At 39.6% G+C, this 25,482-nt stretch overlaps 1 protein-coding gene across 3 annotated transcripts in view; it reads right to left on the reverse strand.

Annotated features, from left to right (window-relative positions):
• Positions 1 to 7,951: 7,951 nt before the first annotated feature.
• setbp1 (SET binding protein 1) overlaps positions 7,952 to 25,482 on the reverse strand; it is a 272,599-nt gene continuing 255,068 nt past the window's right edge. For all 3 annotated transcript variants that reach the window (XM_059989489.1, XM_059989490.1, XM_059989491.1), the window contains exons 4-5: positions 18,277 to 18,438; positions 7,952 to 11,322 (exon numbers count right to left, since the gene is read on the reverse strand). In XM_059989489.1, coding sequence (XP_059845472.1) covers positions 10,754 to 11,322; positions 18,277 to 18,438 — 731 coding nt within the window. In that variant the 3' untranslated portion in view covers positions 7,952 to 10,753. The remainder of the gene's footprint in view (positions 11,323 to 18,276; positions 18,439 to 25,482) is intronic.

A 25,482-nucleotide genomic window follows, 5' to 3' on the forward strand; every position in this document is an offset into this window, starting at 1 on the left:
AAAGTGTGTTGGCTGGGTGGGTCGTGTCCTTGATTATCCTGGCAGCACTGCTCCAACAGCGTGTGGTGTAAAGTGAGTCCAAGGATGGAAGATTGGTTTGTGCGATGTGCTGGGCTAGGTTCACGATCTTCTGCAGCTTCTTCCGGTCTTGGACAGGACAACTTCCATACCAGGTTGTGATGGAAGAATGCTTACTATAGTGCACCTATAAAAATCAGTGAGGGTTTTAGGGGACAGGCCAAATTTCTTCAGCTTTCTCTGAAGTAAAGGCGCTGGTGGGCCTTGTTGGCAGTGGACTCTGCTTGCTTAGACCAAGTCATTTGTGATATTCACCATGAGGAACTTAAAGCTTTTGACCTGTTCCACCTGCGCACCACCGATGTAGATGAGGTCGTGCGGTCCACTACTCCTTCTGAAGTCAACAACCAATTCCTTCGTCTTGCTGATGTTGAGGGATAGGATATTGTCTTTGCACCATGCCACCAGGTTCTCTCTCTGTACTCAGACTCATCATTACCCAAGATACGGCCTACAATTGTGGTGTCATCAGCAAACTTATATATTGAGTTTGATGGAAACTTGGCTATGCAATCAAGGGTGTACAGTGAGTACAGCAGGGGGCTGGGTACACAGCCATGTGGGGCACCGGTGCTCAGAGTGATTGTAGAGGAGAGCTTGTCCCCTGTTTTTACAGCCTGGGTCCTGTCTGTGAGGAAGTTGAAGATCCAGTTGCAGATCTGAGTGCTAAGACCCAGGTTCCAGAGCTTAGGAATCAGTTTATTTGGAATGATGGTTTTAAAGTAATTGGAGGAAATTATGGGGAGGGGGACAGGGGCAAGATGTCAAAAATATATTTTTTTTTACAGAGGGAGTGGTGGGTTTGTGGAGCATTACTGGGATGGTGGTAGAGGCAGATACATTGGGGACATTTAAGAGACTGTTAGATAGGCATATGGATGAAAGAAAAGTGGAGGGCTATAATGGGAGAGAACATTAGACGGGCCTTAGAGTAGGTTAAAAAGTCGGCAAAACATCTTGGGCTGAAGAGCCAGTACTGTGCTATACTGTTCTATGTTCCATAACATTGGAAGTTTCTCTGATGTAAAACTCCCTCGAATGACATCGACTATACTGCAAGGGCAAAGTTTATCAAGCTCAGTGAATGGAAAAATGAAAAATGCTTCTTTAGCCACAAAACAAACAATCCTTTGCTCAATTTGTTTGCCTAGATCGGGGGTCGGCAACCCACGGCTCCGGAGCCGCATGTGGCTCTTTTACGTCTGTGCTGCGGCTCCCTGTTGCTTTGGGAAATAATTGGTTGTGGCGACCCTTTTCCTGGCACATCCGAACCGACTCACAATTAGATAGCCTACGGGGGTTTGCGAGCACAGAGCTTTGGAGCCTCTGCGCCATGGGGGGCAGGTTGAGGGAGGCTTAAAAGTGAGGCTGAAGATTTCGAATAAAGTTTTTTCCTTCGACTGCAGTTACCGACTCCGTGTCGTAATTTTAGCGCTGCGTGTAGCACACCGCTACATGGTCAGTATTTAATTAAAATGTATTTTATGTTAGTTTGTTAGTTTTTGAAATGTAAATCTAAATTTGAAGATTATGGTGATCTTGTACAATCTAAATAAGACTTTGTGGCGACCCATTTCCTGACACATCCGAACCGGCTCACAATTAGCCAGCGTTCAGGCTAAGGGAGATAGCCTACGGGGGTTTGTGAGTACGTGTCTTTTGCAGCATCCGCGCCCATGGGGGGCGGGTTGAGGGAGGCTTAAAAGCAAGGCTGTTTAGTTCGAATAAAGCTATCTTTGACTGCAGTTTACTGACTGCGTGTAGCAACCGCTACAACGTGTTTTTATCGCTGGCTGTCCAGAGGGGAGGTGCTGAAACGCTTTGTCGCGTGTCTGGAAGAAGTGAAAACTTTCCTGGGCAGCAAAGGGCTCACCTTTCCTGAGCTGGAACAGCCAGAGTGGCTGGAAAAGCTACACTTCATGGTAGACATAACAGCGCACCTGAACACGCTGAACACAGCTCTTCAACGGGGTAAGGACGTACAGCCCTGCACATGTTGGAGGATGTTTTGGCATTCGAGCACAAGTTGACGTTGCTTGCCAGAGATTTACAGAAAGGCACATTGTCTCACTTCCCCAATTTGAGAGAGTTCAAAAAAGGTCACGACATGATAAATTCGGAGTATTTACATTGGGCAATCATCGCAATGCAAACATCGTTTGGGAAACGCTTCTGTGAGTTCAGAGAGGAAAAAAACACATTATCCTTCCTGGTCACTCCCCTAAGCATCGATCCATCCCTACTGAATACGACTGCATTGTCAGGTGTGAGTCAACCTGAACAAGGATGATAAATATTTTAATTGCCTATTATTTTACGTATATTCATATGCTTTCATTGTTCAGTGAAATAGTCCTTTTATTTTTCAGGTTGACAGCTGGCTGACGTTATTTTTGGTTTGCTGCTGGCGGCAAATTTAAGTTTGGCGTTTTTCATAAATACAAGAAGGACTCAAATAGACGTTGAGTATTTTACTTAAAAGTAACCTTCAACCCAACGTCTTTTTTTCGGAGGTCAACATGTTTTTGTTGCATGCAGAAATGTAATTTCGTTTTCTCTGCAGGAGTTCATCAATTTCATAAATGCAACACATTATAGTTTGTTTATACATAGCATAAAGGCAAAACAAAACGTTGTATGCAGTGTTATTTCATTTTAAATGTCAAACGGGTTTTGCGGCTCCCAGTGTTTTCTTTTCTGTGGGAAACGGGTCCAAGTGGCTCTTTCAGTGGTAAAGGTTGCTGACCCCTGGCCTAGATCCTTGCTCTTCAAAAGGCTGACAAAGTGAATTCTTTGTCCCCACAGAAATCTGTAGTATCCTCCAATCACATACACAGCCTATATTTTTACCTTAACTATTTTGCACAGAGGTTAGGGTCATTTTTCCAAGCCATAGTTTCCTGCTACCGATTTCTCTGTTTGACGCTCCCTGGTGCATCTGGGAAACACTCAAACTCGATGCACAAGGACAGAAAGCCTCCACTGCTTTTCCCTCAGGTTGCAGGAGCAGATGGTCCAAGCTCAGGAAGCTGGTAGAACCACAGTCTTTCCCACTGTGTGCATTTCTGGTCTACAATCACGTATTGAATTCTGAGGAGTCTGGAAACAAGCTGCAGGCCAGGGTGAATCTGTGAAAAGGGAAACAATTAGAGTTTCAAGTTAGAACTGGAAAAGAGAGAAAACAAGTTAGATAGTGTGGGAGGGGTGAATAGAAGAAAGAGAGTGAGAGTAAGATGCTAATTTGGACATTCAAAGTTTGTTTCTGAGGAAGAGTCTCGGCCTGAAGCATCGACTGTTTATTCCTTTCCATAGATGCTGCCTAACCTATTAAGTTCCTCCAGGATTTTGTAGTTATTTAGCTTTCTTAGCAGCTACAGAGTTTCTTGCGAGTATTGTGTTTGTTTGTGTGTTAATGGCAGGATTGTTGTACATACTTTGCAGGTCAGGCTATATTAATAGAGTAAGGAAACTTACTCTAAACTGGGAGAAATGGCTTGATTTTACTTCAGACTTTTACCATAAGACATAGTAGCAGTATTAGGACAATTGGACTATCAGTTCCGCTCTGCCATTCGATCATGGTTAATTTATTATCCCTCTCAACCCCACTCTCTTGCCTTATTCCTGTAATCTTTGATACACTTACTGATCAAGAACCTATCAACCTTTGAAAAAGGATCTGGTGCTTTCCTGGCACATCTGACAAGTAAATTCAAGCCAACTTGAAGCCCAAGAAGAGTTCACTCCGATCAACTTTTGCTTTAACTGTACTCAATGACTAGGCCTCCACAGATTCACCGCCATCTAGCTAAAGAAATTTCTCATTTCTATTCTAAAGGGACATCCTTCTACTCTGTGGCTGAGCTAGACTTCCCCACTACTGAAAACATCCTTTCCAAGTTCTCCCTATCCAGGAATTTCAATATTTGCTATGTTTCAATGAGGTTCCCCAAACCCAGCCCACCCTATCATTCTAAACTTCAGGTTGAGCCATCACATGCTTCTCACATGTTAACACTTTTATTAACCATTTAACAATCACAGCACAGAAACAGACCTTCTTGGCCCTTCTAGTCCGTGCCGAACGCTTACTCTCACTTAGTCCCACCGACCTGCAGCCAGCCCATAAACCTCCATTCCTTTATTCCCAGGATTATTCTTGTAAATGACTCTTCAACGCCATCATATCCTTCCTTAGATAATGGGCCCGAAACTGCTCACAATGCTCCAAATGTGGTCTGACCAATGGCTTGGCATTAGCATTATTTCCAGCAAATGCACTTTTCTTGTTATTCCCAACAGGGACCTTTACAGTTCCTGCCAGCAGTTTACATTTACTGTCCTGGCCACCTAGCACAAACACCATTCCTTACTGCAGGGACAGTTTTGTTCAGCTAACTAGCCCGTGAGACCTGCAAGGAAAACTCTCCCAGCAATGTGGCACCTGTTCTCCAAACAGCACCACTCACTAGATGCTTAGGAAAGCCTTGTGTATTTTACTGTTTCTGTCCTTTTATGGACTGACTCCCAAGGTTGCAGCAGCTCCACTAAGTACTAGATTCAGCAAGGACTTCCCATAGATCAACAGAGTTGCATGCACTGATTTCTGGCAGTGAGAAATTATACAAAGAATCATGTCAACACCGTCCTGGGGTTCTTACAAATGATATCTCAATGTATAGGATTTCTCTAAACATGGTTATGGTGACATACAATGCTGCTTTTAAATCATTAAAATGCAAAGGCCAGATCCAAGCTTAGTTACCTCTCCTGAAAATTCATTAACACTAGTTTATGAATCTTTCATCATCAATGATCACAGATTAACCAGTTACTGAACTGGATTGGTTGCATCAAAACTTTGTCTCAAATAGTCAGGGGTTTCATATTCCTGCTTTTATCAGTCTATCTTTACTATTTTTAACCACTGATTTAACTTTTACCAATTTACAGTGCTGTAAACGAAGACAGTTCTCCTCATCTCAGGCCTATATGACCAGTCCCTTATCTTCAGACTGCAGTCCCTGGATCTACACACTAGTCAGAAGAAGCAATTTCTCAGTGAGTACTGTCAAGCCCTCTCACCATCTTACGTATTTTTATGAGATCACCTTTCATTCTCCCAAATGTCACTGAGTAAAGGCACACGCCACTCATAGTTGTCCAATTGCTTCTCCATCCTGGGGTTGGTTTTAACAGCTAAGCTGCACCTGCTCCAGCGTATAACATAAAGGTGATGTACAAGTCAAGCGAAAGATTAAATACGCTCAACAAAACGAATGCAGCTTTAAAACTTTCAGATATTCTGTACGATGTAACGTAGAACAGTACAGCACAGATCCTTTGGCCTACAAAGTTGTGCCCGCCTTTTAACCTACTCCAATATCAATCTCATCCTTCCCTCCCACAGAGCCCTCTGTTTCATTTCATTCAATGTACAGCATAGTACAGGCCCTATGGCTCATGATGTTTGCTGACCCTTTAAACTCCTCTACGAGTAACCCAACTTCCCACCCCACCTCCATTTAACTTGTAGTAAGTTTAAAGAAATCCAGAAATGGGCCTAGTAAGTCTAAAATATGATTAACATATCCCTGTGAGCCAGATGTTGAAACAATAGGAGTTCTGAACAAATGAAAAGCAAGTAATTTGTTATCTTTGGAACAGAAGAAGCAGAGAAGGATCTTTAAAAATCGGAGTCCTGGAGAAATGGGTGGGAAGGATTTAAATTTCCTATACACTAGAGCACTCTAATCTGGGGCAGCATGGTTAGGGTAACCTTATTACAACACTGGTGACCAGAGTGCAGTACTAGCTGGAGCGCACCCAGCACATCTTTAAGAAAAAAGTCGAAATAAACAAGCTAATTAATTAGGTGCCACCCAGGGTGATTTGAGTATCTCAGAAACTGCTGATCTGCTGGGACTTTTACGCACAACAGACTCTGGAGTTTACAAAGAATGGTGCTAAAGACAAAAAAACATCCAGCGAGCGGCTGTTCTGTGAGCAAAAACATCTTGTTGAATCCACTCGCTGGATTTTTTTTTTGTTTTTGGCACCATTCTTTGTAAACTCCAAGGTCTGTTGTGCGTAAAAATCCCAGGAGATCAGCAGTTTCTGAGATACTCAAATCATCCAGGCCAGCACCTAATTAATTAGCTTGTTTAATTCAGCTTTTTCCTTAAAGATGCGCTGGACGCACTCTGGCTAGCACTGCACCACTGCTGGTGACCCGGGTTCAACTCCATTACTGCCTGTAAGGAGTTTGCATATTTTCCTTGTCACCATGTGGTTTTCACCTGGGTGCCCTGGTTTCCTCCCACATTCCAACAATATACGAGTTAGTAGATTAATTGTGCACATGGACGTAACTGGGTGGTATGGGCTTGTTGGGCTGAAAGGGGCTGTTACCATGCCGTATCTCTAAATAAATCGTGAGTTGGGGGATTATGGAATGACTACAGAGGAAGTGGAAGAAGTTTCTCACTCAGTAGCTGACGGAGATCTGGACCTATCACCTGCAAGGGTGGCAGAGACTGTAGTCCTCAACACATTTCAGTTACCTGGAGGAGCCCATATGAAAATTAGAGGCTGTGATCTGGAACTAGTATCACTCCGGAAAACACTTTTGGATGATGTGGACAACACAGGCTAGATGCCCTGTTAGATTCATTTGGTTCTACCTGTTGTTTAACAAGCTGCTAAAATGGTAGGCTATTCTAATGATTTTGGTAATCAAAATTATCAAGAAGCTGTCATTTCCGGTATCCCATTTAAACCCAGCAGTCACATTCCAGGTTGCTTTTTAAATGAAGATAAAAACAAAATCAAAATGTTTTAGAAGATTTGCTCAATCCAAATCTGTTAACATTAAGCAGCAATTGATGACTGGTTAGTTATAAACTTCACATTATTATGTAACCAAATAAGATACTTTTCAAATATATTAATTTCTCAAGATTATAAAATGTATTTAGAAAATCCAGAAACATATTCAAGTAAGAACGATTTTATTACCCTCTTTTGTAAACCTCACATACTGTTCAACAGATAGAATTTTATACAGTTTTCTTTTGTAGATATCAGTTCAGCTGCAATTATTCTGTCCTGTAAACATTTAAAGGAATGAAAGGTTCTATTAGATTACTGACCTGTGTTCACTTGAAGTAAACAAGCCACCACGATATTCTTGGATTGTTCTGAAGTTATAACATAGCATGGGTCAAAATCTCTCCGATCATTCTTCCTCTATATTTCCTCTATATTTCATAAGTGGATATAGTATCCTGGAATTTTTAAGAAGTTGCATTTCTGGGGGCAGTATCCATAAATGTGGAGAAGTCAATCTTACCAAGTGCACGAGCATATTCTCAACAATTCAGTCCTGAATGCAGTGTGGTATTAAGGATGATGAAAATATTTCCGTGTGTAACTTAAAAAAAAATGCATTAAAAAAATAATTAAGCAAGCCTTTGACATAAATCAATGTTTGTCCTGACGCTCAGTATATTTGTTGGCTGTTCCTATAATAAATTGGATAGATTGGCATAGATGTGATACAGAAGACATTTCATTTATTGAAATGGGACTGAGGATATTACTTTATTTACTTGTACTGTAGCAAGAGATGACCAGTTAGTTGGTCCTTTATGTGTAAAAAGAGCTGGGGGTTCTTCCAGGAGACGTAGCAACTTTTCCATAATGTGCAAAAGCAAATCAAGCCATATAGACAAAGATGACATTTTCAGTACTGGTTGTTGGTTTTGATTAAGTTTCTTTATTTTCACACAATGAATAACATATGAACAGATTACTTTTCAGTAAGTGCTCTATTGCTAACCTGATTTCGGCAGCAAAACAATGAGCTTCTCTCGGAAAAAAAGTTTTAAAAACCAACAACTATATGTAGAAGCATGACAATCAGCATGCCAAATACATCAGCGCCAATCAACAGCAGTTCATATCTATTCAATGTACAAAAATGCTTCATGAATAAAAACCGTTACAAAAAACATTTCAAACAACAATGTACAAGTTTGCTCTATGTTTAATTAGAATACAAATATAATATTTGTCTAAAATATGTGTACATACAGTCAAGTATAATAACATGCAAATACACTCTAAAAAAGGTTTAAAAACACTATGAATACAGACTAAAATAAGCCAGCACTATGTAAAAGGATCTTGTGCCCCATGTTTAAAGGTACATTTTTTTTTGTAACTTCATTTGTAGTCTTATCAACTTTCGGCAAAAAATTGCTCTTCTTCCTAAATAAAAGCCAGAGTAAAAACAAAACACTGGGATTTGACTAGGACACCCGTGTAGAACATTTGGCAGTTCTTTCAATGTCTCTGTATTGTTTTAGTGTTGCAACCTTGGCAGGCTTTTCACTAGATATGCTACAATACATTATTTCACATCAGCACAATACCGTGCTATATCAGACCCAAAATTTACTGTACCTCCATGCTGATAAAATTTTGTCAATGCTGTGGTCCATTTTAAACAATTATGTCATTGTCATTTTAATGGTTTTGCTTCTGTGACACCAAGTACCAAATTTTAAAGGCAAGGGTTACTTTTAAAACTTGTATATTGTAGAATATATGAATTTCATCCCTCCCCACCCCCTCCACCCCCAACTTCAATTAGCCCCATTCCCAAACCCCAGATGCATTAAAACAATTGTTTGGCATCAAAATCAATGGTTAAAGTTGATTGAAAAACAGTTAAAATGACAATTACACAGACAAGATGATTCAGACAGTTTGAACCCATGCAGGTCAAAGATGTGTAATTACATTATATACAACAGGTTATTGTTTTTGACTGAATTAAGGCTGTCATGATATAAACATTTTGCCTAAATATTAACTGCAGTCACAATTATTCATTTTTAAAAATAATTGAAAATATGTTTTGGATTATCATCATAAGAACACTTAATTTCTTTTTGCATAAGGGGAAATTAAATACAGAAATTCAAAAGCTTAAGGTTAGTTTTTCATCCAGTTTTCATAAAGAAATATAAAAAAACACGATTACCAGGATACAAGACAACCGTTACTCTGGGGATAAGCATCCATTTCTTTGATATTAAGTATCTGATTATTTGCATACAATAATTTAGGAAATTGTGATTTACACTGACACTGTTAACTAGGACATGATTAAAAGAAATGTCCCTTTGCAGCAGAATATTTTCTTCACTAGTGATTGATTTTGAAAGGACAACTGGCGGATGGGGATTACCATTTGCTAAGAATGAACAGGTAAAAACGATATCTATGATATCCATTGTATAGATTTCAGCTGGTGACAGTTCTGTTTGTTATGGAAAATATTCAACATGTTCTTTGTGTATTTTGGATGTTTCTATTTTGTGTGTTCAGAGGTGAGAGTTAATTTTAAAGTAATATTGTGGGCAAATCAGGGACATTTTATAATTTTGGAGAACAGTCTCTTAAATATTGCATGAATAAATTTGATGTGAAACTTAGATAATTGCAGAAAAAATATATTTTAATTTTTTTTGTTAACATCTATTTACTTTGGAAAACTGTAAGGCCATACAAGAGGGCACACAATGTTATACTTTTAAATGATCTAGATTACAACATCAATTCCTACCTTTACAGAAAGTCACTTGTGAAAATAATTGCTCAAAGATTTTAGGGGCAAGTGCGAGAGTCGGAAATCAATTATTTCTTTGGGGGGAGGGATCAGATACAAATCTCTCTATTGAAAGAATATTTTGAATTTGTTTTCACTGTTAAAAGGTTGGCACAACATCATGGGCCGAATGGCCTGTACTGTGCTGCACTGTTCTATGTTCACTGCTTTGTATGATATTGCTTCTCAAAGGAAGAGCCCAGTGATAAAAGTCTAGGTGGCAATAATAGATCCAGCAAATCCCTTGAGAAGTTCAGGCTGAATCTATTTTGTGCTATGGACCTCTTTTAGATTCTGATTAATGTCACTTTTTGACAGGGTTGTCCATCAAGGCAGGGACATTTATTTTCAACACGTAAAAAAACTTGGGACATTTATTGATTGGAAATTCCTTTATGACTTTTCTTTTATTTCTGCTGAGTTTTCAAGAGCATATGTTGAACTGACGCAGAAAGTGCTTTACATGGATAACACTTTTGCATTTAAGGCTCTGTGAGTACAGTATTGCCTGAATGTCGGCAAGAATATTTTAAAATTTCTTTCTTTCTCCTTTAATCAACTAGCATATATTGATTATAAATCCAGTATATAAGAAACACAGTTGCAAGCGTAATGTTATTTTTGCCTGCCTTCCCAAGGAACATTTCATTAATACATTCTTCTAAAAGGCTGCCAAAAGTACTGTACTTGCACTAGCTTACCCTTTAAAACACCATTACACGTTGCTCACTTTGCAAATAATGGGTCCGTGGATAGAGCGCGGTAAACAGGGAGAAGGAATGTTTGTACAAAATAGTGAAACTGAACTGACATATCGAAACACCAGATGTTGACAGTGGAGTCTGGTATTTATAAAGAACGCAGTGAATGCTGGAAGAGGCCATCCCTTTCATACGGTGGATTGTGTGAGAAAATGGTTATCATTTAAAAATTTTCCAATATCTGAATCTTAGTCATTCCCTTCTCATTCACCAAGTAATATTAAAGTGCAGGAAGGTTTCAGTGATTGATGGCTGTTGACTGGTAGCTGGTGGCAGAGATGTTCAAACTGTTGTACCTTTTAGAACTTGTGGTGATTGCCTCTTTTTCAGTTTCTTTGGACTTTCTATGTCTCTTCACATTTTGCCCAATTTCCTCTTTCTGCTTTCTTTTGGTGCCTTTATCTGACTTCGGCTGCTGTTGCTGTGCCATGCATATTACAGCTTCAATTGTGTCCTTGATTGTGTCCTGACTGGCTGCAGCCAGCATTTCAGGGGCTAAATTGTACCTCAGACCTCGTTTACTGGGAAGATCCACACACTTCTCCAGTACTGGCATCTGGTCTGTTAAGTCTTCATCAAGCGGCAAAGGGTGCTTCCTCGGACGGCCTCTCCTCTTTTTTACTATGTTATTGCCAGTTTTTGACTGTCTTTGCAATCTTTTGGCTTTCAGGATCTTGTTGACATGGTCCAAGTTCTTTTTCGTTGCAAGAATTTTGTCATAATTGCACATCTTCCTGACCTCACATTGAATAGCTTCAATTTCCCTCCTCTTCAGCTTTCTCCTGGGTGAAGAAGTAGGACTTTGAACTAAATGGAGAGATCACAGGGAATCATTATAATCACCAGATGTAGACAATAATTTAATTACCAGCATGGAATTATACACCGTTCAATGCTACATTAGTGTTAAAATGATTTAAAGATACATTTAACAGCCAGTACCAGTGCACAATATGTACTATAATAAATCATACATGTATCCTGATGCAAAGATGCAGTATTACATTGAGTTAAGTCAATTATAGGGCATTTTACAAAACACCTTCATTAGCAAATATTAATTCCTGGCCTTAGATAATATGCCACATTTATTGCAAATATATTTGAAAATGTTTAATTATTTTCAATGATAGTACTAATATTCTATCTCTTTTATTTTAATATTAAAACTTAATCTTCATTTGGAAATTAGTTGTTGTTAAACCTGCTGATAGCCTGAACAATGATACCTGTATTAAAACAATGCCTTCGTAAAATAATACCCAAGTAAAGATTCTCCATAGTTGTTCATCACAGCGCACAGTGTTTGTAGTGAGATGTTCTATCGGTCAGTTGTGGAGAGCGCGCTCTTCTTTGTGGTGGCGTGCTGGGGAGGCAGCATTAAGAAGAGGGACGCCTCACGTCTTAATAAGCTGGTAAGGAAGGCGGGCTCTGTCGTGGGCACAGAACTGGAGAGTATGACATCGGTGGCAGAGCAGAGGGCGCTGAGTAGGCTACGGTCAATCATGGAAAACCCTGAACATCCTCTGCACAGCACCATCCAGAGACAGAGAAGCAGCTTCAGCGGCAGGTTGCTGTCAATGCAATGCTCCTCAGACAGGATGAAGAGATCATTACTCCCCAACGCCATTCGGCTCTACAATTCAACCACCAGGGGCAAGACATGTTAAAGTGCCGGGGTTAGGACTGAGCTTAAGTTACCACTCAATGCACTTTAGTAAACTATTTAAGAACTTTTTAAAAGCTATTTATTAATGCTTTTTGGGAGGGTGATTTTAGATGCATATCACATTTATACTGAATTAAATACTGTAGGTAATTAGTTTTGCTACAATAAGTGTATGGGACACTGGAAAAACGTTTGAATTTCCCCTTGGGGATGAATAAAGTATCTATCTATCTATCTATCTATCATTACATTGCCCAAATATACCTTGCAGTGTCTCTAAAAGAATTAAGGGGAAAGATGCCATCATTTTAAGATTGTTATGGACATAAGATGCCATTCCACAACACGGTCATTGCAAGCAGAAAAATCCTACCATATCAACATTTACATAAATAACTCATAATCTTTCATTATTTTATCTGGAAACCTATTTCAAACGACAAACTGCGTACAGGTGAGTGATCTCACTGAGAGCACGATCAAAATGAGTAAATAGTTTTGATAAGCCAATCTGAAATTTGAATAAGTGTAATGTAGGTTTAGAATAGTTATCAGGATAAATCACATTTTAATCAAAGTTATGGTAACTGATTTAAATATTTTATCAGAAAGAGCTGTAAAGTCAAAATTATATTGCTATTCAAAATGCAGTTGAATCCCTTAATTGCAAAGTTTAGGATGGATGATACAAACAGTATTGCTTGCCTATCTTTATATAGTATTTATTCAAACTGAAATGCTGAGAACTTAAATTCAAGTGCTCTGCATAATTGCTAGGTGGTCATAAAGCAATGGAGTAATTTTATGACTAGTCATTTAGATCAGTTAGTATTACAGTTACTTCTGATGATGCTAAAATGCTTCCAGTAGAAAATCTGTGTATGTTGCAATGATCAATGTTACTTTATAAAACACACACTTTTTCATATGTGTGGGTGGTAAAAAATGGGTCTTCAAGAACCATACGTCTTTAAGGCACTGTCAAAAAAATTTGTTTTAAATGCATGCATAAAAATCTCAAAGAACTAATATTGCAAGATTTCTTTACAACGATAATTAAATAATATTTTCAGAAAGTTGTAAGGATCGCTTTCAGCATATATATCATTTGAAAATACAGGAATGCAGTCACTTTAGTCTAAAGCAGGTCATGTTTCAGTCCCGCTTAATTGCTATTATTAAAGTCTAAGAATGCCTTCGGAGACCCACCGACACTGCAAGTTTCACTGAACAGCTGGGTTCACTTGTAGATCCTTTTCCTTCCGCAAAAAAAAAGATTCTTTTTGAACAAAAAAAAGGCTCCTTTTTCAAAGGAGCCTTTTACTAATGACAGGAAATTCTCAGAAGCTTTCCATTTTCTCTTTTAGACATTTTCTTGAGTTTTATGTTTATTATTTTGACACATGGATTGCAGAGGAATGGTTTGGACAGGAATTCTGTAATTCAAATGAAACCATCTTTCACAGATCTAAATGCAAGAACACTGAACATCGAACCTGAAGGCTAAAGTACACACTTGGTAGCCTGCCTAGGGAATACGGAGGCATCATTTTGAAAGTCTCAAGGGAACAGACAAGCTTACATGTCAACATTTTTAAAATCTGAAAATAAAAGCTTTGCTTTTTAAATGCACCATGGAATTTCATCCATAAACAAATATGCCATCAGATGTTTGAGACCCTCTGATCTTTTTTTTTAGGAAGTAAAAGCCAGTCTCTCATGACATCACCCATGGTGAGGCAAATGTAATTTTACATGAAGCATGATTAAAGAGAACAGATAATTGAACTAGGATGTGTTTATTCACACCCCATTTCAAATTTCCTATATTCTGATCACATTTTTGTTAATATTAAAATTCTCGTGTCTGTGCATATATCCTGACATCTCCATTAAAAAAACCCTGCCCCTTTATTTAAAAAAAGACATATTAATTATCCATGCTGTAAAATGAGCTGAGGGCTTGCTCTACATTTTTCTGATACTAGTGGAGTTCAGTCATTAGACTCAGGCTTCATTTGCACTGTTGTAGAAACAAATTTAGCGAGAATCTTAAAAAAAAAACTTGATTCTCTGTTCAACGCTGATACCTCAGTTAATATGATACTTTCCTGCAATTTTTGTGTAGATCTGTGTACAAATGGAACACCATGTTTTCTAAATTTGTAATACTAAACACACACCATTGGTTCGGACGTGCTTGGTAGTCCAGAATTTACGAAAACTCTATCAATAAAAGATTTCTATTTAATCAAATTTCAAAACATGGCTGGAATATTCTATTAAAAAATCTACAGACTATTTAAATCCCACCATGTTCATTTAACTGAGACTGGAGAAGAACTATTTACCCCATTCAGTCTATTAAGTGCAAGGGCTTGCACTGACTTGATACAAAAATGGATTGAATGAAATGATTAACAGTTTCATGGGGCACATTGGACCTTGATAGCTTTTGGGTAAACAATGGTGTTGAAGGAGAAGGAGCTTGTTGATCCATGAACTAGAAAGAGCGAACAGTATCTATTTATGGAAAAGAGTACAGTCAACCTTTCAGGTCTAGACCCTTGGCCCAAAACATCAACTGTATTCTTTTCCATAGATGCAGCCTGGCCTGCTGACCTCCTCCAGCATTTTCTGTGTGTTACTTGGAATTCCAGCCTCTGCAGTTTTCTCTTGTTAGCATCTATCCAGTCTACAGGGCTCTGTTAGTCAATACAAAATAGTATGGTTGGGGGAATATCCCACGAGAAATATTTCACACTAATATTGTCCCAGTACATGTTCTTAAAAGGAATACATGAAATAAGATTCAGAAACTTTGTATTGCTGAAAGCACCATGACATTGGTATGAAGTGGTATTGGGCTTGATTTTAGGATTAATGAGCCAAGTAGTCACACGTCACCATAGAAATATCAGGTGCACTATGGACATCAATAACCTGGATAGGCAATGAAAAATAGATTCCCGTGCCATTTCTAAGGTACACGTATGAAACTGCCACCCTTTACAATATATGGAGAAATTTAGGAGGCATAAACCAAGTCCAAAGCAAATGAACCTAATCACTCAACCAATATTGAAAATGAGAAGCAGCACTCATTTTGTTCAGCTGTAAATTTTTAGAGTTGCTCTTAGTCAAGATAGGTGCACCACAAGAATGTGTGATTAGCCCGCTGCTCTGCTCTTTACACTCGTGCCTGTGTGGCTAGTCGTTGCACAAACACCATCTAGAAATTTAAAGATGACATCACTGTTGCTGGCAAAATCTTAGACAGCAGTGGGGAGGTGTAGAGGACTGAGATAGATTGGTTGGTTGAATGGTGTCACAACAACTTTGCACTCAGTAAAGCCAAGGAATTGATTGTGTGGACTTTAGAGGCAGTCGAAAGAGCACACACCAATCCTCAGTTGAGGTGTCAGTAGGCTTGAGTAGGTGTCAAAGGGTGATGAGCTTCAGGTTCTTAGACATCAACACTACAGAGCATCCATCCTGGGCCCAACACACTGATACAATCGGAAACAGGCACACAGGCAGCTCTGCTTCATTAAGAGTTTGAGATTCGGTGTGTCACCAAAGACCAGCAAATTTCTAAAGATGTACAGTGGAGAGCATTCTGACTGGTTTTATCACAGCCTGATACAAAGGCTCCAAAGCACAAGATCATAAAAGGCTGCAAGGGTTGTAACTCAGCCAGCTCCATCAGGAGCACAAAACTCCCACCACTGAGGACATCTTGAAGAGGCACTGTCTGAAGATCGCGATATCAACGCTTTAACCATCCAGAACATACCTCTCGTATTTATCTCTCTTAATCTATGTGGAAAGAGCCTATTCGCATTTACTCTGTCTATACCACTCATAATTTTATATACCTCTATCAAATCCTTCCTCATTCTTCTATGCTCCAAGGAATAAAGTCCTAACCTGTTCAATCTTTCCCTGTAACTCAACTCCTGAAGACCCGGCAACATCCTAGTAGGGTCATGTTTCTTGACTTCTCCAGTGCGTTCAGCACCATCCACCCTGCTCTGCGGGGTGAGAAGCTGACAGTGATGCAGGTGGATGCTTCCCTGGTGTCATGGATTATTGATTACCTGACTGGCAGACCACAGTACGTGCACTTGCAACACTGTGTGTCAGACAGAGTGGTCAGCAGCACTGGGGTTCCACAGGGGACTGTCCTGTCTCCCTTTCTCTTCACCATCTACACCTCGGACTTCAACTACAACACAGAGTCTTGCCATCTTCAGAAGTTTTCTGATGACTCTGCCATAGTTGGATGCATCAGCAAGGGAGATGAGGCTGAGTATAGGGCTACGGTGGGAAACTTTGTCACATGGTGCGAGCAGAATCATCTGCAGCTTAATGTAAAAAGACTAAGGAGCTGGTGGTGGGCCTGAGGAGGGCTAAGGCACCGGTGACCCCTGATTCCATCCAAGGGGTCAGTGTGGACATGTTGGAGGATTACAAATACCTGGGATTACGAATTGACAATAAACTGGACTGGTCAAAGAACACTGAGGCTGTCTACAAGAAGGGTCAGAGCCGTCTCTACTTCCTGAGGAGACTGAAGTCCTTTAACATCTGCTGAATGATGCTGAGGATGTTCTACGAGTCTGTGGTGGCCAGTGCTATCATGTTTGCTGTTGTGTGCTGGGGCAGCAGGCTGAGGGTAGCAGACACCAACAGAATGAACAAACTCATTCGTAAAGCCAGTGATGTTGTGGGGGTGGAACTGGACTCTCTGACGGTGGTGTCTGAAAAGAGGATGCTGTCCGAGTTGCATGCCATCTTGGACAATGAATCCCATCTACTCCATAACGTACTCGTTAGGCACAGGAGTACATTCAGAAAGAGACTCATTCCACTGAGATGTAACACTGAGCATCATAGGAAGTCATTCCTGCCTGTGGCCATCAAACTTTACAACTCCTCCCTCAGAGTGTCAGACGCCCTGAGCCAATAGGCTGGTCCTGGACTTATTTCCACTTGGCATAATTAACTTATTATTATTTAATTATTTATGGTTTTATATTGCTATACTTCTACACTATTCTTGGTTGGTGCAGCTGTAACAAAACCCAATTTCCCTCGGGATCAATACAGTATGTCTGTCTTCTCTGCACTCTTTCAATTTTACTGATATCCTTCCTATAGTTAGGTGTCCAGAACTGCACACAATACTCCAAATGTGGCCTCACCAATGTCTTATACAACCTCACCATAACATCCCAACTCCTATACTCAATTCTTTGATTAATGAATGCCAGGATGCCAAAAGCTTTCTTTACAACCCTGTCTACCTGTGACGCCACTTTCAGGGAATTATGCATCTGAACTCCCAGATCCCTTTGTTCTTCTGCACTCCTCAGTGCCCTACCATTTACTGTGTATGTCCTACCTTGATTTGTCATTCCAAAATGCAAAATTTCACACTTGCCTGCATTAAATTCCATCTGCCATTTTCTGGCCTATTTTTCCAGTTGGTCCAGATCCCTCTGCAAGCTTTGAAAGCCTTCCTCGCTGTCCATAACACCTCCAATCTTAGTGTTATCAGCAAATTGCTGATCCAATTTACCACATTATCATCTCGATCATTGATACAGACAACAAACAACAATGGACCCAGCACAGATCCCTGAGGCACACCACTAGTCACAGGCCTCCAGTCTGAGAAGCAATCATCCACTACCACTCTCTGTCTTCTCCCATACAGCCAATTTTGAATCTAGTTTATAACCTCTCCATGGATACCTAGTGTCTGAACCTTCTGAACGAACCTCTCATGTGGGACCTTGTCAAAAATCCCTGGACTGACACCTTGCCCTACGGTCCTGTTTATTATTTATTGTAAATGCCTGCACTGTTTTTGTCCATTTTATGCAGTCCTGTGTAGGTCTGTAGTCTAGTGTAGCTTTCTCTGTGTTTTTTTTAATTACGTAGTTCAGTCTAGTTTTTTGTACTGTGTCATGTAACACCATGATCCTGAAAAACGTCGTCTCATTTTTACTATGCACTGTACCAGCAGTTATAGTCAAAATTAAAAGTGACTTGACTTGACATGCATATTAATATTAGCAACTAACCTGATTCACACGATGGAGATGGTGAAGGTGAGGAAGATGATGACTGAGCTGATACAGTAACACTTTCAGTTGAAATTGCTTTCTTTCTGGTTACACTGGAAAGGCCACGATCATGTTTGTGCAACATCATTTGATCCAGCTTGGAGTGTGAGTTTATTAAACCTAACAGTAGGAAAAGAAACAAATGACAAAATGCATTATTTACAAAGCCAAGTAAGCCAGGCAAAGTAATCCTCATCACCAAGGCTTGAATTCATGAGCTTCTGTGGTAAATAATTAGTTAGATCAGTCTGATATAGAATTAAATCATACTGACTAGGAAGGCCTGATATTGACCTCTAGACCATGCAGAGTTTATTAGTTCATTTGGAATGATCAACTTGGTATTACAATTGTCCTTTAGGATCCTTTCCTTAGGAGACGGGAGAGATTAAAGAAAAATCAGTTGGGTTTCACTTTCAGGGGACTGAGCTGGAAAACAAACAAGAGTGGTTCTCATGCAAGAACAGGATTAGACTCAATCGTAGTCTCTGCCACCGTCAAACAGTTTGCTGGAAGTCACGATGTCATAGAAAGAAAATTGGTGACTAGTGTTCCACAGCAATTGGTGGTAGGGCCACTAATTTTCACGTTAGATGTTAATGATGCGCATGACTGAAATGAGGTTTTGTGGCCAAGTTTATTGATGATACAAAGATAGGTGGAGGGACAGGTAGTGTTGAGCAAACAGAGTCTGCAGGAGGACTCAAACAGGTTAGGAGAATGGGCAAAGAAGTAGCAGGTGGAATATAGTGTCACAAAGGAATAAAGGTGATGAGTACTTTTGAAATGGGATGCCCAAAAGGTTGCAGCTCGAGTCTGTAGTAAGGAAGGCAAGTGCACTGTTAGCATTGATTTCAAGATGACAAGAACATAAAGTTAAGGATGTAATGCTGAGACTTTATAAGGCATTGGTCAGATTGCATTAAGAGTATTATAAGCAATCTTGGGTCCATAGCTAAGAAAGGATATGCTGGCAATGGAGAAGGTTCAGATGAGGTTCAGGAGAATGATCCTGGGAGTGAAAGGGTTAATTTATAAGCAGCGTTTAATGGTCTGGACCTGGACTCGCAAGAGTTTAGAAGAATTGGGTGGGGGGGGGGGGGAAATCTTATTGAAATCTGCCAAATATTGAAAGGCCTAGGGAGAGTGGATGTTGAGAGGATGTTTCCTATAGTTAGAAAGACTAGGACCAGCCTCAGTATATAACAAAGCCCTTTAGACTGAAGATGAAGACAAACTTCTTTAGCTAGAGGGTGGTGAATATGTGGAATTCATTGCCACAGATTGTTTTGGAGATTAAGCCACTGGGCATATTTAAAGCAGGGGTTGAAAGGTACTTAATTGGTAAGGGTGTCAAAGGTTATGAGAAGGCAGGCCTATGAAGTTAAGAGGAAAAATAGCCATGATTGAACGGTAGAGCAGACTCAGTGGGCTGAATGGTTTACTTCTGCTCTTATGATTTTACGGAGTCAGATTTTAAACATAACAGAATAGGTTAAATTGGGCAATCCCAGAAAGAGTGCTTGTAATGCACAATTAATTCACACTTGTGGCTTCCAATGCTGAGAACACAATAAAGTCATGCTGTCTGCTTGTTGTAATGATTTTGCAATAAAGCTGACACAAAACCTGTCTGACTGTGTTAACAGATGCCCAGCCGTATTTTATAAGCGGCCAGTTTCAATTAAAATTCATCTTCATTAGTTAAAGCCAATCTGCAACTTTTAAAAGGGAATCACTTTGAGAGGCTGGTCATGACACACATTAATTCCAGCCTCCCAGATTGCCCTGATACACTGCAAATTGCCTACTGTGAAATAGGTCTCTGGCAGACACCATCTCCCTGGTCTTACACTCCTCACTGGAGAACCTGGACAGTAAAGCCAATTACTGTTACTAATTGGCTGCTGCTCCGCTTTCAAAATTTTAATTCCAAGCAAATTCATCAACAATTCTCTGAGATCTGGGAGTCAACACCTTCCCTCTTCAACTGAATCCTTGACTTCCTGACCAACAGACCACAATCAGTAAGGACAGGCAGCCACACCTCTGGCACGATTATTTTAAACACCGGTGGTCCACAAGGTTGCTTCCACAGCACCCTACTTATTACCCTGAATGTTCATGACTGTGTGACAGCTTCTACTCTAATTCTGTTTACAAGTTTTCAGATAGAGGGCTTGGTAACAATCTTTCCCTCAACGTTAACAGAAGAGCTGGTCATTGTCTTCAGGAAGGGGGCAGTGCACATGCTCCTGTCTGAATTAACAGTGCTGACAGCTTCAAGTTCATAGGAGTGAACAGTACCAACCGCCTGTGCTGGTCCAACCACTTATATACCACGGTCAAGAAAACTCACCAATGCCTTTACTTCTTCAAGAGGCTAAAGGAATTTGTTATGTCCCTTGTTGACCCTTACCAATTTTTAACTGATTAACATCTTAGCTAGAGGCATCATTGCTTGGTATTGCAACTGTTCTGCACACGACCACAAGAAACAGCAGTGTGTGTACACAGCTAAGGACAACATGGAAACCAGTCTTCCCTCCACGGACTTCTTCTATGCTTCTCGGTAGTCAGTACATTCAAAGATACTGCCAGATCCAACTCAACCAGATTGAACTTTTATACAAAATTATTTGTTTTGGAAAATAACCAAATAATTAATTGGCCTGGTAAATTAAGTAACAACAACCCCAGACTAACTGCTGAGGAGTTCCTTTTAATTTTTGACACACTTTAGATACAGAACCTTGTTATACAAAAGCAGTAATATATTGACCATAGACTCCTCTAGTCCATTCCCTATCTCCAATTCATCTTTGAATAAACTTTCATCCACTTCCCTGGAACAACTTTTAATCTTTATACAGGAGTTTGTGCTTTCCGTTCCACAGTCTCTGCTGGTAAACAGTTTCATAATTTCATTGCTACAAAAAAATAAATCGCCTATATTTCCTGTTTCTTTTGACAAAATATATCTACTGTTGGTTAAATCTCATGCTCTGCAGAAAACCTTACTTGGATTAAAATTATCTGTTAGTTTTGAAATATCGGCTCATCACAATGGAAAAGAATAGTTAGGTGACACGGTCAAGGGCAATCTTTCTTGTCTCATCTAATATATATTTCAATGCAGACCTAGATTATAATTTCCACTTTTTAAAGATGCAAATTTAAAAAAAAATGAAGCTGCACCTTGGTAATCAAATGTAAAGAGACAGTACACTGTTAAAGGCAAAATCTTAAAAGTGATGAGGAGCAGAGGGATTTTGGGGTCCAAGTTCACAGGTTGATAGGGTGGTTAAGAAGGTATATAACATGCTTGTCTTTATTAGTTGAGGCATTGAGTTCAAAAGTCAACTCCTTACGTTGCAGCTTTATAAAACTCTTGTTAGGCTACATCTGGTGTATTGCATACATTTATGGTGGCCCCATTATAGAAAGGAGAGGGTGCAAAGGAGGTTTACTAGCATGCTGCCTGGATGTGCTATAATGAGTGGAAGGGCAAATTTGGGTTGTTTTCTCTGGAGCGGTGGAGGCTGAGGGGAGATCTGATAGAGGTTTATAAGATTATGGGAGATATAGAGTAGACAGACAGTATATTTTATAGAGGGTTGAAATGCCTTAAAATAGAGGGCACGTATTTAAGGTGAGAGGAGGTAATTTCAAAGGAGGTGTGAGTGACAGGTTGTTTTTGCACAGAGAGTGGTGGGTGCCTGGAATGCACTGGAAGCAGCAGAAACATTTGAGACTTTTAAGAAGTGTTCAGAAAGGTGTATGATTGTGAGGAAAATGTAAGCATATGGACGGTGCAGGTAGAGGAGATTACTTTAGTTACCCATTCGATTACAATTTATTTGGTTCTGTATAACATTGCGGGCCAAAGTGTCTGTTCCAGTGCTGTACTATTCTATGCTCTACGTTCTAACTGAAATTGTAACTTGAAATCACCAATGACATCATAATTCTAAATGACAATAATACATTCCGTGGCCACTTTATAGGTACTTCCCAAATGTGTGTGCTCATGGATTTTTGCTGCTGTAGCTCATCCACTTCAAGGTTTGATGTGTTGCGTATTCAGAGAAGCTATTCTGCATACCATTATTGTAATGTGTGGTTATTTGAGTTACTATCACCCTCCTGTCAGCTTGAACCAGTCTGGCCAATTCTCCTCCGACCTCTCTCATTAAAAGGCGTTTTTGCCCACCCAACTGCAGCTCACTCAATATTCTTATTGTTTCTTGCACCATTCTGTAGCGACTGTCGTGTGTAAAGATTCCAGGAGATCAGCAGTTTCTAAGATACTCGAGCCACTTTGTCTGGCATCAACCAGGTTCAAGTTCCATGATATTCCATGGTCCAAGCTACTTAGATCACATATCTTCCCCATTCTGATGTTTGGTCTGGACAACAACTGAACCTCTTGAGCATATCTGTATGCAATATAATTGTGGCTGCTTAGCCATTTGGATTAACGAAGTGTACAGATGTACTTAATAAAGTGAGTATACAATGTACAGTATGTTCATTTTAACGCTTTCCTTCAAAGCACCTCAGACCTTGTTTCTGCAAGACTTGAGAAATATCCTCTCTGTGAGCAATAAAATTGTATTAAAATATCAAATTGACATTTAAAGATACAACTATTCAGCCATTAGACTCAATTGTCACCTGTAATCCTGTGGTACAAAAGAGTACTTCACCAAGTTTTGGGCATTCAATCAAGCTCTCATTGTTCACAGTATTGTTACTTAAAACCCACTGTTTCATTAACAATGCATTTTATATTTTTGTTTGGAAGATATTGTGGAATTGAAATAGATGGAGATATTTTTGATTTATGTTTTATTCAGACATGAGGAATAAAGAAAGATGCTTAACTTCATGCAATGACATTGAAAAAAAGGAATATTTTCTTTTGTATGTTGACATGAAGATGTAGTATGCCTATAACATTAGTTGGTCAAAGAGTTAACAATCAAAATAGAGACCATTCAACCTCTTTTAGCCACTTAAGAGTTTTTCTGAAATATGGTGCAAAAATAGCTAGCCATCATTTCCCAAAGCCAGCTATCACAAGCCTTTTATCTACAAATATATGCATACACAGAATGATTGCATTAGTTGTTTTATTTAGAGCTACTTCTTGGAAAGGACAGTCACACCTGTTGTTACATTACTCTACCCTCAACTCACTCTTAAACCATTCCGAGATCAAATCTGAGATTAAAGCTAGTGTATACCCAGCTAAAAAACGGCACGTATATAATCAAAGCATCAGGAGATTTTCAGTGCACCATTGATGGCCATTTTAAACAACCATTCAGCATTCACAACATAGCACGGAATGACACTGGAATATACTTCCTGCTCTTCCTTGAACAATTCTAAACATCGATGTACATCACAGGAACAGGCAAGTTCACAGTTTACACTATCATCCAAAGTAGTGTCTTTGGTAACACTCTACTCCTCCAGTTAAGGACAGCAGTGTGTATTTTGAATATACACCCAAATCCACAGCCTTCAGATTCAGAGCTAATTCTGTTACAACAGACAAAGCTAACTATGAAAGTGTGAACTGACACTTTTAAAGTCATTATACCACTCTTAAGATCCTTCATTCTTTATTTTACATTTATTTTAAAATACTCTTTATTACATGTGGTGGTGTTTTCACGGATCTCTGCTCAAATTTTCCATTTACATTGGCTCACTTTTCTGCCCAATTCGTCTGTTTGTTGTAACTCTTCAGTCTTTAAAGTTGTCTTCTCATCTCTAATATCACTCTTTACACTTGCACAACCACCATGTAGACTTTGGACTGCTTTGATTAGTCCAAGATAAAACAGTTTACTTTTCACCAAAGAATGCCATGCTCTTAACTTCAATTCCCACCTGCAGCACTTTATATAAACTATACGTGCTTGTTAATTTCTTCTAATTTCTCATCAGATGCCTTCAGTGGTCATTTTAAAAAGTCAGGTTATAGCTTTGGTTTAACATGATAGATTCCATCAATGTTATTCCATACTAAGATAAAATTACACTCAGTGCAATACATATACACTCCATGGCCACTTCATTATGTACACCAAAAGACCATAAAACATAGGAGCAGAATTAGGCCATTCAGTCCATTGAGTCTGCTCTGCCATTCAATCATGGCTGATCCTTTTGCTCTATCCCCTCCTCAACCCCAGTTCCCGGACTTCTCCCCATAATCTTTGATGCCATGTCCAATCAAAAACCTATCAATCTCTACTTTAAATACCCCCAATGACCTGGCCTCCACAGCTGTAAGTGGCAACAAAATCTACAAATTCATCACCTTTGGCTCAAGAAATGTCTCCGCATCTCTGTCCTGAGACTGTGCCCTCTTGTCCTAGACTCTCTCACCATGGGAAACATCCTTTCCACATCCACTGTGTCTAGGCCTTTCAACATTCAAAAGGTTTCAATGAGATTCCTACTCCACTATCCTCCTGAATTCCAAGAAGTACATACCCAGAGCCATCAAACGTTGCTTTCCTGGAATCATCCTTGTGAAGCCTCAGCATCACATGCCTGCTCTTATATTCTAGACCTCTTGAAATGAATGTTAACAAAGCAGTTGCCTTCCTCAATTCTGATTCAGTCTGCAAGTTAACCTTCAGGGTGTTCTGCACAAGGACTCCCAAGTCCCTTTGCATCTCAGATTTTTGGGTTCTCTCCCTGTTTAGAAAATAGTCAGCACATTTATTTCTTCTATCAAAGTGCATGACCATGCATTTTCCAACACTGTATTTCATTTGCCACTTTCTTGCCGATCCTCCTCATCTGTCTAAGTCCTTCTGCATTCCACTTGTTTCCTCAACACTACCTGCCTCTCCACCAATCTCCATATCAAATGCAAACTTGGCAACAAAGACATCTATTCCATCATCTAAATTATTTATATACAGCATAATAAGAAGTGGTCCCAGCACCGACCCCTGAGGAACACCACTAGTCACTGGCAGCCAACCAGAAAAGGATCCTTTTATTCCCATTCAGTGCTTCCTACCAATCAGCTAATGGTCTAACCATGTTAGTAACTTTCCTGTAATATCATGGGCTCTTAAGTTGGTAAACAGCCTCAAGTGTGGCACTTTGTCAAAGGGTTTCTGAAAGTCCAAA

Source organism: Hypanus sabinus, chromosome 14 (genome assembly GCF_030144855.1).
Source record: "Hypanus sabinus isolate sHypSab1 chromosome 14, sHypSab1.hap1, whole genome shotgun sequence".
NCBI classification, from domain to species: domain Eukaryota; kingdom Metazoa; phylum Chordata; class Chondrichthyes; order Myliobatiformes; family Dasyatidae; genus Hypanus; species Hypanus sabinus.